The following is a 19,657-nucleotide window of genomic DNA, read 5'->3' on the forward strand; positions in this document are numbered from 1 at the left end:
TTCCACATTAAAATTAAAGCAGAGCAGAGTGGGAGAGATTCTGGGAGGATGTGGTCACAATATATGTGACCTGGTAGATTTTCTTGTTATTTCTAAATTTAATTTATAAACAAGGCTGGATGAATTTTTGCTTTCAGATATAGATCCATAGAAAACCCAAAAAACAAAAAAAAAGTTTAATTTACAATATTTCCTTTTCTTTAGGACAGTTTTATCACATAGATTGGGGGCAAATGAGCTTAATAGCCGGAAAACTGCTTTGGGGGATAAAGCATATTTACGAAGCACATGTGCTCTTTGTGCTTCTTGAAGTTTAAAATCGGCCCATGTCCATGTTGAGTAGGGTGCCAACTCCTGCATAAATGGCACTTTGCAGTGAGGGTAGGGTGCAAATTTCCACTTGCAAACAAATGACCAGTGGTTATGCAAGAAGGAAGCATTCATACAGTAATAAAAAGCTAGCTCTTTGGCTCTGTGCTTGTTAGCTTACATTTGTAACTAATCACGAGTTCTGTTGTTCTTTGGTCAGAAAGGAAACAGTTTTCCACTCACTTATGGTAGAACATGTATTCTGAATAAATACCCAAACATATTTTTAGGTGTGAATCCTAAATAAATTATTAACAAATTTTACCTAGCCCCAGTGTATGCACTGATTGCAAAGGACTGCCAGGGATGATTGAGTTATTTGAAAACAGTGAAAACTTAATAGATGATTAATAACATAGACATATAGTCATTAGCTTCTGATGTGACAGCTGCTTTCATCTCATGAATTTAGAAGGGTGGCGTATTTTTCCACAGGAAGAATATGAATCTCAAAATATATAACAATAATTTGGTTAAAAGTTGGAAATAAAAGAGTTCCTTTAGAAGCCACTGGGATTTTAAAATGGTAGGATTTTAAAATGCTGGTAGCAAGTTGATTGAAAATGTTATCTGACTTGTATGTTAAAATGAGATTCAAATAATTGATTTAATGAGAGACAGAATATTCAGTTATAGAAATAATTGGTTGGCAAAGCTCTTAGAACAGAATTATTTAGTCCTAGTTATAAAGGCATCTTTAATCAGGGTGCTTAATTTGATTCCTTGAATGTATCTGTGGCTTGTCTGACAAGCTCAGTAACAAATGAATTCTGAATTGTAAGCACTGATCAAAATGTAATCAGTGTCAGTTGCCATTGTTGTAGTTTATTGCATATTGCTGTCAGTTGCTGTAATCAAGAAATGCTGGAGTGCCTAAAAAGTCTCCAGACCCCTGAGTAATTGACTTCATGTGTATGATGTTCCGACTGTAAGATAACCATCACTTCCCATTTTATTTTCAGAAAGTTTGAGTCCATCCTTAATCATGGCCAAGTCTAAAATTTTTTTAGGCAGTGTGCATGACTTAATGTGGTGGCTCCATTTTGACAGCCTTTTCCTTTTGGTGCTTTCAAAAAGGATAACAATATAGTTTCTTCCTTGTAAGGGAGGAGAAAAATCTGGAAACAAACAAGTTTTTTGGTTTTAGTTGAGGCATTATTCTTGAGGGAGAAAGAGTCTGTTCCGTAAGTTACTTAATTTCTCCTCCTCACTGTAGTATAGAAAGCCAGGCAAGTTTATAGTGATGACTTGACACTCTTCTTTATAACTTTTTTTGCCTCCTTCCTTTGGGAGAGTACCAATGCTGAACATCCTTGCTTCTGGTGACTTGGCAGTGGCAGTCACCTGCTGTGTTTAATAATTCATGGATTCTGTCCATGCTGCTTTTGTTTTTAAATTTTATTTGTTTTATTGTATGTGTAGGAATGTTTTGCCTGCATGTATGTAAGTGTTCCACATATATACCCTGTCCACACTGTGCCTGCAGAAGCCAGAAGAAGGAGTCAGATCCCCTGGAACTGCAGTTATGGATAGTTGTTAGCTACCATGTGGGTATTGGGGACCAAACCCCCGGTCCTGTAGAAGAACAGCAAGTGCTCTTAACTGCTGAGCCATTTCTCCAGCCCCCATGCTCTTGATTCGTTCTGATGCTTATACGAGTTTTATAGGAACATTTTCCATGCTGTGGTCTCCATGATGTAGATGATGGATTTGGGACTCCCTTGCTTGGAGTGGCTTGCCGTCCCAGGCTGGTGCAGGCGTTGTAGCCCCCCTGGCTGTCAGCCGTGCTGTAGAGTGTTTGCCTTTCCCACTGTGCTGCCATTTTATTTCAACTGAGATTTACTTTTTGCTTTGCTTTCTCTCTTGTACTCCATGCTTTTTCTTTAGAAGAATTTCAAAGAATTCTTTTAAAGAACTCTTTAGAATTTACTACCTGTTTAAAAAAAAAAAGCATTTGGAAGGAACATACCAGTTTCACACTTTTAGGACAAAGAAAGCTACTTTAGTTTTGTGAATGCCAGAGGTGTCATAATGAGGTGTCCAGTGTTGTGGCTGGATATATAGATTATAGTGTTGGAATGAGTAAGTACCCATAAATGATCCTTTCCCTTAAACAGATTTTGTTTTGTACTTTCATTTCTTAATTTTAACTATTTATTACTGATACAAAGAAATAAAACGGGTAACATGATGTTCTGATGCCTATTTACACTGTATAATAATATTAAATTAAACCATAAGTAGCATTTGAGTATATTGTCATATTTCTGCTTTGAGTTCATCGTGAATCTTCAGAAAGTAATGTCATGAATACAAATGTTGGAATGTGGGACCAAAACCAGTTACTTCTCCCCCAACATGTTGCCATTCTGCTCATCGTTTTGCATTTTCCATTGTTTTCCATGTAATAACACTGGACAGCAGTAGCGCCACCTGAGATTACTCATAGTCATTCAACCAAAAATGCCACATACTCTAAACTGTGGCTATTGAGTAACACCTTTAATGGTGAATGTGACGTTAGCTTTACAGGAGCTGTGCTCACAGATGTTGAAGTGCCGCACCATGCCTTCTTCTTACCCCTAGTCCACATCTTACATCCTTTTGCTTTCATCTCTCCCATTGACTTTCTGAAGTGCTAGAAATATCTAGTAATAGAGTGTAGCTCATGCTATGCTAAAAATGTTGAATATAATGCTCCAGGATTATTTGTCGTTTGGCCACTTAAAAATGGAAGCTTTTTTTTTAGCTAATCAGGAGGTCCCTTGAATGGCCAAGGTTTTAACTAATTTTTCTTTCTTGCTTGTTCACTAGATGTAAAAACATGCAATGAGCTGGACCTGGAGAATTCTGTAGATTGGGAAGTGAAGACAATAACAAGTGCCCTGAAACAGTATTTGAGGTGAGCTCCTGCCCGTGACAGGACAGAGGAGTGGGTATGGGATATAAGACAGATGTCTACTCTGTGGAGAAATGCCAGTAGTTAAGTTGAACTTTACTGACAAGGAGAAAGTCTGTGAGGGATCATAGACTTTCTGAGAAGGTTCCAGAAACCAAGGCGAGTAGTAGATGATCGCCATTGTCAAGTAAGGGTGGAGTTAGAATGGCCTTGAATCTTGAAATAGATGTGAATTTTTGGATTAAAAACTATGAAACAATAAGGATGAATTGAATTCATTGGATCTTTAATTTATGTTTTACCCTAAAATGAAGACTTTATTTTGAGCAGAATTGTATAACAAATATAACAAATGGCATTATCATATAAAATTATATGATAACAAAACTATTTGAATAGTTTACTTGGTGGGGTTTTAAGAAATTAAAATTTTCTATGTATTATAGAAAAAAATGTAGCGCTGGAATTAAAAAGGGTTCAGCATTTTGATTAGTTACTACCATTTACTAAAGGAGTTTGCTGATTGAAAAGAAAAAAGCTTGCCGGGTGTGGTGGTGCACACCTTTAATCCCAGCACTTGGGAGGCAGAGGTAGGCAGATCTCTGTGAGTTCAAGGTCAGTGTGGTCTACATAGTGGGTTCCAGGTCAGCTAGGGCTGCAGGGAGACCCTGTCCCAAAAGACAAAAAAAAAACCAAAACAAAACAACAAAAAAAAACAAATTTAAGAGCAAGTATAGAATGTACGAAAAAGAACCAAGTCAAAGAGTGGGAAAGTAATTGCAACTGGAATTATAGTTACCTCATCCTGTGGTTCTTTGGGGCTTAGATTTTTATATACCGAAAACCCTAATCTTGCCCAAATGAGTTTATTTTAGGACGATATGTCATGTAAAAATTACATTGGTTCCCAGGAATATATCAGAATCCATGTTTCACTTTGTATTTTTAAAAATGACGAGAAATTTCGCATATGTGGGAGCAGAGAGGGGAGTGCACAGAGTCCTCATGATCCTTGTCGTGTTGCTTGAGGTACCAGCATCCTGCCTTCTTTGTCCACCCTTCACTCTGCCTGCCATGTTTTTTTTGTTTTGATACTTAAAAGCCTTCTCCAAACATCATATTTCTCTATTGATAAATATATATGCATTTAAATAGATAGAGGCTTTCAAAAAAAGTATATAGCTATTATGCTCAACAAAACTGATGTCATCCAGGTCTCTTTAACCCATGCTCACAGAATTTATGTGATAATTGACATTTCATACAGTTGGCATGCTTTAGTAAGTCTCATTTAATGTTTAAATCTTTTCCTCCCTCCTACCACTGACATTTATTAGAACCTAAGTTGGCCTTTACATAGAATCTGTATATTTTGCATATGGCTGATTATGTCTGTTGTGTTGTCTAGCATGTTTCTCTAACCTTTGTATTTCCCGCAGAATGGTTAACTCTAACCCTTTGTTAGGCTCGGTCCTATTTCAGTCTTTATCAGAGTTGTGCCATTTTCTTCCTCTTGTGTCAGGTCACCTGGGTTATCTGCATGTCCTACTTTTGGGCTTAGGTGTGCATTACCAAATTTTGAGCATTTCACTTAAAGACATATTTCATGACTACTGACATGTTATTTTTGATGATTTTTTATTGAATTTTTACCAATTTCATTTTTTGACCATATTTAAACCTCCACTTCTATATCAATCCCTTTTTTAACCCCCTGCCATATTTTATGTACTCTGTCACATATATTAAGGCCCATTGAGTCAAGTTTGTGTCCCCAGACGTCCTTTGATATGTGCCCATCCACTGGAGCCTGGTTTTATCAAGAACACCCTCTACCCCCCAGCAGTTATTGATTACCAATAGTTCTTCAGCTAAGGTTGGGGCTTCTTACCTGCTTCCCCTCTTCTGTGGTGAAATTTTTGTCTGTCTTGAGCCTGCATGGGTCTTGTGCATCATGCTGTTACCGTGGTTGTAAGTTCATATGAGTAACTTCCGGCTTTCTGGAAAACTGTTTTCTTATGGTCATCTACTACCTCTGACTCTTGTAATATTTCCACCCCCTCTTCTGCAATGATCCCTGAGCCTTGGGGGGCAGAGGCTTAATATCAGTGTCCTTTTCAGGGATAAGCACTTGATAGTCTCTTATTCGCTGCACTTTGCCAATTGAGGCTTCCCGATTAATCACCATCTGTTACATGAAGAAACTTCTCTGGTGAGAGTTGAGAGACATTAATGTTCTTTCCACCTCCCTGTTCTCTGGGCCTTAGATGTAGGGGTTGCATTGTAGATGTGTCACTTACAACTGGGCACCTCACAGACCCATATTTTCTATATTTGATCAGTTGTGGAACTTTCTAATAGTCTCCATTCTTTTGCAAAAAAGAAGCTCTTCTGATGAGTGGTGAGAGGTATACCTGTCTATAAATATAAGGGTACACATTTAGAGCACAATAAAAAAATTGTGTTGGTCGCAACACAATTGGTGTGACAAAAGTAGGTTTTTCTCTAAGATCTATGACCTCTTCAGCTATGTGTATTTGACTGTGTTTACAGTACCACACCTAAGTTCCCTCCCCGTGAGCAAGCATTAAGTTCAACTAGACAGTTGTTGATTACCCCATAGATAAAAGTGCCACTACTGCACCAGTAAAGATAATTTGTTGAGCCAGTTATTGTGTGGTTCGTAGACTTTAAAGCTGGGTGGGATCATTGATTATTTTTATTTCTTGGCAGTTTGCATAGTACCTTCAGATAAATAAGAGCTAGTCTTCAGGGAAGAGACTTCCAGATAGTTTCAGCTTGACTGCTCCAGTCCTGTGTCTGAAGTATGTCGTGTCTTACCTTCAAGTTCTGGGAGGCAATCAAGGGCTGTGGTACTAGCTTGTGTTATTTGGGAATCTCTTGGACTACCATGACCAGCAACTCAAAGGGAGTTTCCTCTGCCTGGCACTGTGTTTTTTGTTATGTAGCTTTCAGCTATACATATGCACTTATAAATACACCACACACACACACACACACACACACACACACACACACACACACACACACGAGTATGTCTGGTTTTTCACATCACCTAAGTGTTATTTATCACTTTTCTCCCTCCCACTGTATAGCCTTCCCCATTCCCTCCCCAGTTAATGTACCGCCCATTTTCCCCATTGCCCCCATGATAACACCTCTCTCCTTTTATCCCCTCTCTTGAGTTCCTTCTTCCCCTTTATCCCCATGGTTCCTTTCCATTTTCCTGGCTCCTGTGGTTACATCAGGATATACACTCACATCTAAGGATTTGAAGCTAAGATCCACAAATGAGAGAGAACATATGTCGTTTATTTTTCTGAGTCTGTGTGACTTCACTTAGTGTAACAGTTTCTAGTTCCATCCTTTTACCTGTAAATTTACTGATTTTGTTTTTCTTTACCTCTGAGTAGAATTCTGTTGTGTAAATGTACCACATTTTCATTATCCAATGATCAGTTGAGGGACATTAGGTCGTGTCATTTACTAGCTATTGTCCAAAGAGGAACAACAAACATGGGTAAAAGTTTCTCTCTAGTAGAATATCAAGCCCTTTGGGTATAATGCCAAGGAGTGGTAAAACTGGATTATATGGTAGATTTATTTTTAGCTTTAAAAATTATTGTATGCATTGTTGTTACCTTTAGTTGAGGTAAAACTAAGGCTCAACACTTGTCCTTAGTATCTGCATTGCCATTGCTAGTGACTGTTTAGATGAGGATTAGGATGAATCATCAGCCCTGCTGTAAGATCAGAATGCAAGGTCTGTGGAGACGGGCATCCTATGTTTGCTGTTCATTGGAGTACCCAGCAACTGGAGTTGTGCCTGTCACTGAGTATCAAGCAGGGGCTCCCAACTTGGATAGATTTGGCCATCTAGCAGATACTTGTCAATGTCTGCATACATTTTTGGTCTTCACAGATACTAGAGGGAGTATTACTTGTATCTGTTGGTAGAGGTTGAGGTTTTGCTGTTAAATGTCTTACACTGCATAAGACAGCCCTGCCTTCTCCAAAGAATTATTTGATCCAAAATACCAGTAATGCTGAAGTACAGAAAAGCCTATATTAGAGGGATAATGGAAGCATAAATGAGAATAAAAATATAATGAATTGTATGGTGTGCGCAGTCCCGTGCCGCGTCTCCGTGTCTGTGTGGGTCTCTGCTACCGAAGTGTGTCCGTCGGTACCGCCTTAATTTTCCCCCGTGCGCTTTCCTCTTGTTGCGAGATCCACTGGCCACTGGATCACGCGGGAGAGCGAGAGGTGGCTGAAGCTGGGGCTTCTTGAGTCGGTGACGGAGGAATGCTGCCCCCGGAGAGGCTGGATCAGTAGTAAGACCGCAGGACTCTGCTTAGTCCGTGTTAGAGCTTTATTAAGTGTTCAGCTCCTAGCTCCTAGTGATCCAGCTCTCTATCATTGAGAGAAGACTGGGATATTTTATACCATGGGGGTAGTGGTAAAAGCTTTAGCTGATAGGTATTTTGGGGATGCCTCATTTGCGTGTGGAAATGGGCCCCCGCCAGGCTGCTAGACTGTCAGACTGCTTGAAAAATCACACAGGAAAGCATGGTATTCCCAGAGCCATAGGCCTTGGTCTCTATGGAGGCTACTTTAAATGAGAGTTAGGAAGATGCCAGGTACTCTGCTGAAAGGAGTCATCTGCATATGAAACCGAGCCCGTGGGCCACCCGGACATGGAGAGACTATGACTTCACAGCAGGGATCCCCAACAGAATTGCCTATGCTAACTTGAGCAAGAGACAGTTCTGTCACTCTGCCAGCTGGCTTTGGATTTGTTTACTGTTTGGTAAGCTTATAGCTAGTGAAGGTGAAGGAACTGACCAAAATGACAGTTACAGACGGAAAACTAAGAGTCAACACTGAATTTCTTGGTAGTAAATTATGCACCTTCTGCTTCTTATTTCATACAGTTCTTTTCTTCCCCCCTGTGAGGAATTAACTTGGTAAACTAGAGGCTTTTGGTTCAGCCCGTGCCTTTGTGTTTGGATCTTGATATTCTCTGAAGCTCCTCTGTTTCTTATCGCTGCTGGTCTGGTGTTGCTTTTTCTGCCTTTTTCTCTTGTTGGATTACTTCATCCTATTGAATTCCACTTTAAATCAAACATTGCCTACAGCAACGCATTATGAGATGCTGTTATTATATAACTTCATCCTAACAATACACACATTCTCCCTGAATGTGATGCAGTGATTACCATAAGATGGCAGATGCCTTGGGAGATTTGCAAGTTAGGTTGCTGTCCTTTTCCCCTGTGCTGTTTAGCAACTGTTAAGTGCAGTAATTAGGATTTAGTTGATTCTTGCTCTGGTTGATGGACTAAGTGGGAGAAAAGAGTTTGAATGCCTCCATCCATGTTGCCTATATGGTTCTGACTGAAGCAAGTGTATTTCTTCTGCCCCAAGACATGGTGCTATGGGATGGGTGAGGACATGAGGTCTGAGCCAGTCTGCTGGCCAGGGTTGGACTCTCAGCTCTGTCATTCACAACACCAGGGCATGGCACTGAACCACTGAGTTTCTCTCCCTAAACCTTTTGCCCTTGAATTCTCGTGGCAAATTCTGTCACTGTATTGAATGCACAGATGCTGTGGAGGAGGGAAACAATCAAAACACCAGTCCAAAACAGGAAGCAGTCCCTGTTAATCTTGGAGAAGGAAGAAGATGACTAGTGGACCTCCACATGACACCTCCCTTTTTCTTAACTGACCTTGAGCAATTTTTTACTTCTGGTGTGTCTGAGGCCTGACTCAGCCTCAGGAATGCCTTCTTATCTAGACAGACTATAATTTTGATTTCCAGCTATGTGTTTATCCCAACACTTTCCCATTGTGAAGCAACAGATAAACTGTGATTTTCTTTCTTTTTTTTTAAATTGGTCATTTTGACAAAGGGTCTTCTTATAGCTCCAGCTGGCCTGGAACTCACTATGTAGACCAGGCTGACCTTGAACTCACATAGATCCGCCTGGAGTGCTGGGATGTGCCACCACACCCAGCCATATGTGATGTTTCTTGTAAAATAATTCTACCTGTAGGAAACTTCTTTTAAGTCTAGAAGTTGGTTACACCAGCTTGAGTAAATATTATGATTTACATCTTCCAATGAATTCCAATGGGTGGCAGAGAGAGGTGGCTTAAATACACATTGGGTGCAAGGCTGAGAGATGCAGTGACTCAGTATAATAAATTTTGGGTGGAGAACTTGTCATTTTTATTACTGCTTCCCTAACATTAACGATATTTATTTTTATGCAGTATTGCCAGCTAGACATATGCCAATTTTATATGTAGCTGGTAGAAGATACTTAGACACAAATTCAGTTTTATTGCTGAAAGAGGATTCTCTGAGGTGTCTCTAAGTGTTCTTATATTCCCTCTTTGATTCAGCACCCCTGACTTTCCCTTTGTGAAAACAGATAACCATTTTCCTCTTTTGCTGGTTTCTGGTTGTCTACACAAAACCTCTGTAGACTCACTTTTCAGTGGTCTTTCTCCTCATTTAGACTGTGATGTCATTGACTTTTTTCTTTAATTGGGAATTAAGAGAAAGAAGAGGGAGGAGAGGAAATAACAGTTTTAGTTGATGACAGTGTCATTTTTTGTTTGTTTAAGTCTTTTTGAGATAGGGTCTCCCTGTAGCCCCAGCTGTCCTGGAACTCACTATGTAGACCAGGCTGGCCTTGAACTCACAGAGATATGCTGGCTTCTGCCTCCCAAGTGCTGAGATTAAAGGTATGCACCACCACGCCCAGTGACAGTGTCATTTTGTATATGCATATTCTATATAGCATTATGAGTTACATGTAAGAAACATGGCTGTAAACATCTTAAAATAAAACTTTTAAAAAAGATTTTATTTTTATTTTATGTGTATGAGTGTTTTGCCTGCATGTGTGCAAGTGCACCACATGCATGCCTGGTGCCTGCGGAAGCCAGAATATCCCTGGAACTTGAGTTAAGGATGGGTATTAGCTGCCATGTGGGTGCTGGGAACTGAAACCAGGTCTTCTGAAAGAGCAGTAAGTGCTCTAAACTATTGAGCCATCTCTCCAGCCCCATCAAGCGTTGTTTTTCCTCCCATGAATTCCACAAGTGTCTTTTCTTCTTTTATAAGTAGAAGCATTCTGGTGGTGCGTACCTTAAATAACTTTGAAGTGTGATTGAGCGCCACATACTTATACTGTATATTCTACTAAGCTTAATTTTTTTTTTTTTTTTGGCCTTCTTGAGACAAGGTCTCCCTGTAGCCCCAGCTGGCCTGGAACTCACTATGTAGACCAGGCTGGCCTCGAACTCACAGAGATCCGCCTGCCTCTGCCTCCCAAGTGCTGGGATTAAAGGCATGCGCCACCACGCCCGGCTCTAAGCTTGATATTTTTATGCACCTGTGTACATGCCATAATCAAGGTAGTGAGCCTGTCCAATACCCTCCTAAACTTCCTCCTGCTCTCCTTTACATTCCTCTCTTACTATAGCTAATTCTGCTTTCTGTCATTATATGTTGATTTGAATTATTATCATCTTTATAAATGGAATTGCTCAGTATGTACTTTTAAAAAATCCAAATTCTCTGACTTAGAATAATTAGAATAGTTGTTGTGGCATGTTTAAATGCACTAATCTAATGATATATATTTGGGTGTCTTGTAGGTCTTGGCTATTGACCATAAGGCTGCTAAGATATCTGTGTATAAATCTTTGACTAGACATAGACTTTCATTTCTTTAGGATAAATCATATTAATAAAAGAGCTAGACTGTGTGGGAGATGTATACATAACTTTTTGGGACAGTGACCAACTTTTTCCAGTGTGGCATACTTCCTTATATCCTCCCAGTGGTGAACAAGGGTCCCTCTTCCCCCACGTCCTTGCCAGCTCTGCGTATGGTCTGTCTTTCTGAATTTAGTCATTCTGAGTTTGTATTGGCACCTCATTGTTCTTTCAATGTCAGCTTCCTTAGCATTTAATAATGTCACATTTTTATTTTCATGAGCTTATTTACCACTTCCCCATGTTCTTGGTGAAGTATCTGCCATGCCTTTTGCCCAATTAAAAAAAATAGATTGCCTTATTATTGCATTTTTAAGTTATTCATACATTTTTGAAATAAATCCTTTTTCAAGTATGTTCTTTACAGATGTTTCAATGTGAAGTTTGTCTTTTCATTATCTTAATAGTGTCTTTCAAAGGGAAAATTTTAATTGTTGGTGAAGTCTTAAATAATCATATTTGCGTGCGTGTGTATGTTGTGAATGTGTGTAGGTCTGAAGTCAAATTTGGGTGTCTTCCTTGATTGCTAACCACTTTATTTTTTGAGACAGTGTCTCTCACTGAACCTGGACCTCACTGATTGGCTAACTTGGCTGTCCAGCACGCCATAGGGATTTTCTTGTCCTGCCTCCCGGAGCTGGCATTGTAGGTGTGTGCCACCACACTCAGCTTTTGACATGGCTGCTGGGAATCCACATTCAGTCTCCCATGCTTGTGTGGCAAGCATTTGACCCACTGAAGCATCTCCTTACCCCCTCAATTTTTATTGTAATCAAAAAAGGTACTTTATATGACTGGGACCATTTTATATTGACAGAGATTTGCTTTGTAGCCCAGAATATAGTTTCTCATGGAAAATAAATGGCCCATGTACCCTGAATGGATGCATCCTGCTTTCTGGTAGATTGTCATTTAGTTGAAGGACATGTCAATTACATGAAGGTGTTTGGGTAGTTTTGTTGAAATCTTTTGTGTCCTACCTGATTTTCTGTCTACTTTTTCTATTGATTAGGAAGACAGAGATATTTAAACTTTGACTGTAGTTGCGGATTCATCAACTCCTGGCAGTACTGTCAGTTTTTTTTAAATACTTTATATTATTTTTATTTTATGTGTATGTGTTTATTGCCTGCATGTATGTAAGTGCACCCATGTTGTGCAATGCCCCCAGAGGAAGAATAAGGTATCAGATCCCCTGGGGCTGGAGTTATGGACAGTTGTTAGCTGCCATGTGAGTGCTGAGATTCAAACTCGGGTCTTCTGCAAGAACAGCCAGTGTTCCTAACTGCTGAGCCAGCTCTCCAGCCCCTACTGTCGTTTTTTATATCATGTATTTGAAGCTTTGTTGTTAGATCTATGAATGAACATTTGCTTTGTTCTCTATGAGTTGACTCTTCTTTCAGCATGGAATGACCTTCTTTACCTCCACTATTTTAAGCTTTTGCACGTTTAAATTTGTGTGTGTGTGTGCATGCATGCATGTATGTGCATGCACACATGGCTTTTTTTTTTTTTTAAGCATTTGAATAGGAATTTTGGGTTACAGGTTTACAGCCTTTCAGAAGTTCTTAAGATTTTTTTTTTCTTTTGCCTTGCCAAGTTTCCCTCCAGAAAAGCTTTGCAAGTTGATACTTGTCTAAGTGTCCTTTAAGTATTTATAAAGTTAAAAAATCTGGTCTGGTAAAACTTAAGATTGACTAAAGTTTAGCATTCTGTTGCTCAGGGGATAAAATTCATTAGTATTTACATCATTCAGTTTGCAAGAAGTAAATATTGTACATAATTTTTAAATTGTCTTCAATTTATCTTATTGTTTTATAGATTACAAAATCTTCAATTTTTTTTCTTTGTCTTTTTGAGAGAGGATCTCCCTGTAGCACCAGCTGGCCTAGAACTCACAAGACATCTGCCTGCCTCTGCCTCCTATGTGTTGGGTTTAAAGGTGTGTGCCACCACACCTGTCCTAAAATCTTCAATTTTTTTTCTTTCTTTTTTATTTTTTGTTTTTGAGACAGGGTTTCACTCTGTAGTCCTTGCTGCCTTGCTGGTCTGGAACTTGTTATGTAGACCAGGCTGGCCTTGAACTCAAAGGGATCTACCTGCTTCTGCCTCTCCAGTGCTGGGATTAAAGGTGTGTGCTACCATACTTGGCTTCATGTTTCACTGTTAAGGCATACATATAAAATATTACTTTAATAGAAATGTCAGGAGGAGACGATTTGGTATGTTTGTTTAATATTTTTTATGTAGTTTTTGGCCATCATGAATATCTTGAAAATGTTTGAATTGAAATACATTAGTGCATGTAATTCTTATTTGGAAAGCCAGATGTTCATAAGGGTACTTTCCAAGATTATATATGAGACACTGTGTGCTTAGATCTGATAAGAATTTGTGGTTAAGTTTTGATAGTGTCTGGTACAAATGGCAGTGAACAAAGCAAATGTGATTCTTGTATCTTTTGATATATAAAGGTATTTGCTAGGGAAGTTTTGCAGATTGACTCAGAAATGACCAAGACCAGTTTAACACAGTTATATGTGTGTGTGTGTGTGTGTGTGTGTGTGTGTGTGTGTGTGTGTGTGTATGTATGTATGTTCAAGTGACTTGTTTGGATTCATTTAGTGATTCTGAGCTGTGATTTTTGTGCAGGAGTCTTCCAGAGCCTCTCATGACTTATGAGCTACATGGAGACTTCATTGTTCCAGCCAGTAAGTATTATATGGAAGTGCATGAACTCAAATTTGTGGTGAATAGTGTGTACACACTAAAAATTTACACATGAAAAATTTAACATTAACTATCTGTGTTACAAAGAGAAATCACTTTAGAGGATGGACTTTATCCTCTGTTTAGAAAGTGAACAGAGGGACTGGAGAGATGGCTCAGCGTTTAAGAGCACTGACTGCTCTTGCAGAGGACCTGGGTTCAATTCCCATCACCCACATGGTGGCTAACAACCGTCTGTAGTTCCAGTTCTGGGGGAATCCGAGGTCTTCTTCTGACCTCCATGGTCATTGCATGACACAGGGTGCACTTACACACATGCAGACAAATAATTCATACACCTAAAATAAAAATAATTAAAAAAAGAAAGTGAACAGAAAGGGGCATGGACATCATTCATGAGGACAGTAAAGATGTTATTCATGAACACTAAACCTGTTGTTCTTTGTAATTGGTTGATACTGGGTCTGTCAAGCCACAACAGTATTCTTGACTGCAGGAGCCAATTTTCTAGGCATCAGGGCACACATACCTCTCATTATACTGTAGATATATTAGTGACGTGAACAGAAGGCTACAGAACAAAGCTGTATTTAACTTGCAGGAGGTTGGAGAGGTTAGCGGGTTGGAGATGTTTTCACTTAAAAGGGCATTGAGATGGGAAGTACAGACAGAAGGAATGTTATAAGATAATACCAGAAGCCAAACAATATTTAATAGTGCATTACATGCAATACAATGTTAGATGAAAAAGGCCAGGCCAGTAGTTGGTTGATTTTAATTTGTGATTAGGTGGTTTTCTGACTCATACCTGCACGAGGCTTTTGTGTGTGTGTGTTATACAGTTCAGGTTTTATCTTCAACACATGCTGCTTAGTTATCCTTCTGAAGGATAACTAAGTTATCCGGTGTTGATAATTAATAATTAAAGAAATTGAGGTTGAGACATGTTAAGTGACTTGCCAGATTTTAGAGAACCATGTTTAAAATGGAAAACCCAGCTTCACAGGCTGGACCCTGCAGTATTGCTTTTCCAGGTGCACTGACAGTAGCTGAAATGGTGTTTTCATTTCCTTTCATACCTGTCCCCCAAGATATAGTCCATACTTTAATCTGCTGAAAAACTTGGAGCAGTCCCTTTGGGTCCTATGTTACCGCTGCCTGAACATGGCTTTAAATGTTACCTTCTTGTGAAGTCTCAGCCCCAGCCAGTGTAAGATTCCTAATACAATGCAGAAAGAAGTGTATTACACTTTACATATGAAACAGATTTTCAGAAAAGGCCAAGGTACAGTTCTATTCAGCTTTGTTTTCACATGGAAGAGTTATTCCAAAAAAATAGAATTTGTATGATCAAGGAAGTGGGAAGTTTTATTGGCAAAAACTCAAGTAAATGCTTAGTTGTTTTGATTTCTTCCTTGTGGCATTTTTGGCAAATGAGAGAAAGAGAAATTGAACTTAGTTGGAGGACAGTTGTTTCATGTTGTTCATCTCAGGGACTGAAAAAAGCCAGAGTGCCAACTTACATCTAGAATCCTGAGTACTGGAGAAAACTGGAGTGATTTAGGAGTAAGATTTTAAATTACCAGGACTTAGTGTCATGAGCATTCTTCCCAACAGCAGAGTGTTCAAACTTTGTCAGTGTCTGTTACCAGATGGGGAAGTTACCCCCTTAAGAGGTAATGAAGCCCATGATGATGAAATGTGTTGATGGTGTATTGGAACTGTGTAGTGCAAAGGAATGAGTCGATGTGACAGGTACCATCACCTGTTGCATCACTATCTTGTGTTTGCCTGACCTTGTGGCCATGCTGCAATAGAGTCTTTATGATGCTTTGAATAACAGGACTGTTCTAAAGGAATAGTCGCTACTGTAATTACTGACAAGGATTTGCACCTAAATGCAGTTAAGTTGGAATGGTGCCTGCAGTAACCATGTTTAATGAGAAGAACTATGTGTGCTAAGTGAGCTTATTCTGGGGTCTGGTGTTTTTAGGGCAGAGCTTGACTTATGTTTTCATCCCTTGTGAATACCCTCCTCTGTACTTGCTGCCTCTTGGGAGAGAGTGTGGAAACAGATCATTTAATATTTTATATATGTATTTCTGAGTATTGAATACAGCCACTGAAATCACATGGTCAAAATTAGTCTCCTCTTTTGAATATTGGAGAATTGGGACTGTGGTTATACTATCATTCTCCATTGAAAACAGCACACCTTACCTTGTTTTGCTGCATGCCTGCTAGCTGAGCTGACTGCTAAAATTAACCATCATCGCCGGCCTTTGTTGCTGCTTCTCACACCAGTATGGAGATTAATTTTTGATTCTCTTCCATTGTCTGGTGGTTTCCATCTGTTCTGTGATGTTGGGATTGTGTCTTCTCCCCTTCCGCTGAAAAGTCTGAAGACTTCTGGTCTCTTTCATTGGTTTATTTCTTACAGTTTTCTGTTAAGAATCCGACTTAGTTTCTCAAGTTTATGGCACAAAAAATGAATTTGCTTCTGTGATGCTACTACATAATGCACATCTTTTGTTTCTTGTAGTTAAAAAGAAAACTCAACTTACTGTTAAACATTGAAAACATAGGAAACTTTTTTTTTTTATTTCAGAGATTTGAAAGAGACAGTGTTAACTGAGTTTGTTAAAGCTACTAAAAAGAACAAAAAGCACTTGGGGGTAGGAATCCACAAGACAAAAATATGTTTACATCATCCAGGAATGTGAAAGATTATGTTCCACTGGTTAAGACTGGTAGTATCCACCTGGAAGCTTTCTTTATGAAGATTTCCTTTGAGAATCATATTGTCCACACTCTATAGGCTCAGATTCCTTAACATGCCTTGGTGAGCCCTGACCTATTCTGCTAGGTCAGACTCACATTGCATTCAGTGTGAGAATGACAACTTCAACCTAGTTGCCTGGTTAGATTTTTAGAAGTAGCTCTTAACTGTCACTCAAACAAGAATATTTGCCTTTCTGTGTTGTATGTTTGTATTTTCTTTCTGTAGTCAGGTTACCTGGGCAGCATACTGCATAACCACAGCCATTTCTGATGAGAAACAGCTATCATAGGATCCAGTGCATGGTGTTTGTATAGCCAGAGCGTTCCTTGTGTTAGACATGCACAAGGGAAGACAACCACATGTTTCTTGGTGAGGAGGATGCAGAACTTTGGGACTCACAGGAATTGAATGTGTAATGGTACCTGCTTCCCTTAGCCAGGTGTGTTCATCTCACTGGAGATGGGAACTTAACAGAACTGCAGTATTCCATGTGTGTTGACTGAGCTGGTATGAGTCCTGGGAAGTGCTTGGAAGATTACTGCTTATGACTTCCTTCATTTAAAGTATATTGACACGTGCCATTTAAATATTAAAATAATTTAACACTGCCTGTATAACACTGCTTGTCTCCGATAAGCTCCAGTATGCTTGGTGGTAACTCCAGCCCTGTTGTTATGACATCATAAGCAAATAGACTTTGGAGTATGATGGATGATCTGTAACTTCATAATTATGTTTTTTCTGTTACAACAAAATCTTGGTTCTCTGGCACATTTCAGGAATTTGATGTATGATTAATTAATTCATTGCCCTGGGTAGGGGAAAAAAAAAGGATTTTTCATTCTTTATCCACTGAAACTACACCAAAGTGCATATAACTTAAGTAACTGAAAATAACCTATATAAAAAACTTTTATTGACTGGCAGGGGAGAAGGACTCAGTTACCTTATGAAAATGCCTGTGAATAGGAAGCTTTGATGTCAAATAAAAACAAAATAGAGAACAAAGTAGCTTTATTTTAAAATAAACCTTGTTGAAAAATATATTTTCTTGAATAGATAAAAAGCAGACATGGGAATGTATATTTGTGATTTCTTGAGTTTGGGATGGCCGATAGAAGAGGGACTTGAGGGAGATTGGCAAGTTCTGCCCTTTTTCCCAGAGTGCTTTCAGCCACTCTTATCACTATCACTAGAGGGTGGGAGACTTACTTCTCTAGCTTGTATTTCTGAGTAAGTCATGAATCCTGAAATGTCAACTTAGGTTTTTATTGGAAAAAGATGATTATGAATGCCAGGGTAGATGCTTGCGTTTTTCATTACAAAGTTTTCAAAGTTCAAATTTTTTGAACACCAAATTGTTACCCTTTGTGATTACCCTTTATTTCCTCGGAGTCTTTCTCTACCAATTTCATTTTCTGCTTTCATTTTGTTTTTTAAAAAGTCAAAGCAGTGACTTGAAATTTGGTTTTTATTAATACTAATCTTCTCCAATATTGTGAAGTCATTCTAATTGACAGCAGCAGACTTAGCATATGAAACCGCTGCTTAAGCTTGGCATTTGCTTCTGATATTTTGATTTGTGGGCTTCACTGGTCCTGTAGTACTAGCCAGTTCCTGGTTGTAAACCCTAGTCAGCTTTTCATATACCAGTCATCAGTCCAGAGCCACGTCCTCACTTGTGGGCTTTCTGACTGTAGGCCATTATTCTCCTTATCACCTCAGAGAACTAGGCACAGCTTCCTTGCCGCAGCTCCCACAGAAGTCAGAATACCAACAGTACCGATGGTAGCCTTTCTTGCCCTGCCTCACTGGACCCTTCCAACAGGATCCATTGTTGGGGCTCTTGTCTCATACCTACTTCGTTTGTGCCCTGATCCACCATAACAATTGGTTGAAGGGTCCTGAATGGCTTGTGTGCCTTTTCTTGGTATAGGGCATAGTGAATATATCTTTTCTTCTGTCAGCGTCCACTTAATTCTCATACCTTACCATGTGTGATCAAAATAAAACATGAATGCAGCTGAAAGTAGCAGAGAAGAGCCTGTTGTTGCTGTTGGACTTGTATTTCCTAGTGGGTTTCTGGGCACTGGACAGCATCAGATTGAGCTATGAGCTCACAAGAAGGGTGGTTCATGAACGGGAGAAGCTGTGTGATGTTAACACCAACCAGGGAAACCCCAGCTTTAGGCAAACATTGTAGTTATGTGGAAATTCCTTGACAGACAGTGGATGCATAGTGGTGGGAAAGATGCTCTTCTTTAAAAAGGGCAATATGTAGTTAAACTCATTCTTTTTTCAGATCCTGAACAGAAGAACTATTGTAAGTGTTGGTTTGGGGGTAATGTGTTTGATTCTGAGTATTCTACGAACTTTATTTTTTCTTTTTAAAAAGAAAGTGGCAGCCCTGAATCTCGTGTTAATGCCATCCATTTTTTGGTGCACAAACTGCCAGAGAAAAACAAGGAGATGTTGGACATTTTGGTGAAACATCTAACAAAGTAAGTGTCTTTTTCCTACTTAAGCTCTCCCCTGTGGGTGCTGTGGGTGTTGTGCAGTGTTGTTGTATCTGGGTTGACTGGAGCTGGGGCTATATCCACAGTACCACGGGCCATACCTGAAGGGCAGGCTGGATGTTTGACTCATTCTGTTTGTTTTGGACAAGAGCAGTGGAATAGGATGCCTCTTGAAGCTGTATAATTATTTGCTTAACACCACTGCCAGCAAGTCAGGGTTTGACCTGAAGTGAAAGAAGAGAAGACTGTATATTGCCCCATACCAGATTTGGGAAATATGATTATAAATCTGTTAGCAGATTTGGCTTGGTTTCACACTTAGCTGATGCTGAGTTTGAACATGTTCTTTAAGTTTGTTAATCAAGTAATGGGTGGTTATTTTTGAAGAGGCCAGTCTTGTTTGCTGTCTTTAAAAAATAAGCAAAATATATTAATTCAGAGGAGAAATTGACCCCCTTTTCTCAAATACAAATAGCATCCAAATCATTATACCTTTCCTTTCAGAAAGGAAGGTGAGAAGCTCTGCTCAGAGCCTTTATTTTCTAA

At 39.3% G+C, this 19,657-nt stretch overlaps 1 protein-coding gene across 2 annotated transcripts in view; it reads left to right on the top strand.

Moving 5' to 3' along the window:
* Arhgap10 (Rho GTPase activating protein 10) overlaps positions 1-19,657 on the top strand; it is a 415,566-nt gene that overhangs the window by 255,717 nt on the left and 140,192 nt on the right. For both annotated transcript variants that reach the window (XM_017802706.2, XM_008851102.3), the window contains 3 exons: positions 3,184-3,271; positions 13,736-13,794; positions 18,991-19,096. In XM_017802706.2, the coding sequence (XP_017658195.1) occupies positions 3,184-3,271; positions 13,736-13,794; positions 18,991-19,096 (253 nt within the window). The remainder of the gene's footprint in view (positions 1-3,183; positions 3,272-13,735; positions 13,795-18,990; positions 19,097-19,657) is intronic.

This window comes from Nannospalax galili, unplaced genomic scaffold (genome assembly GCF_000622305.1).
Source record: "Nannospalax galili isolate Female #2095 unplaced genomic scaffold, S.galili_v1.0 scaffold585, whole genome shotgun sequence".
Classification (NCBI taxonomy): domain Eukaryota; kingdom Metazoa; phylum Chordata; class Mammalia; order Rodentia; family Spalacidae; genus Nannospalax; species Nannospalax galili.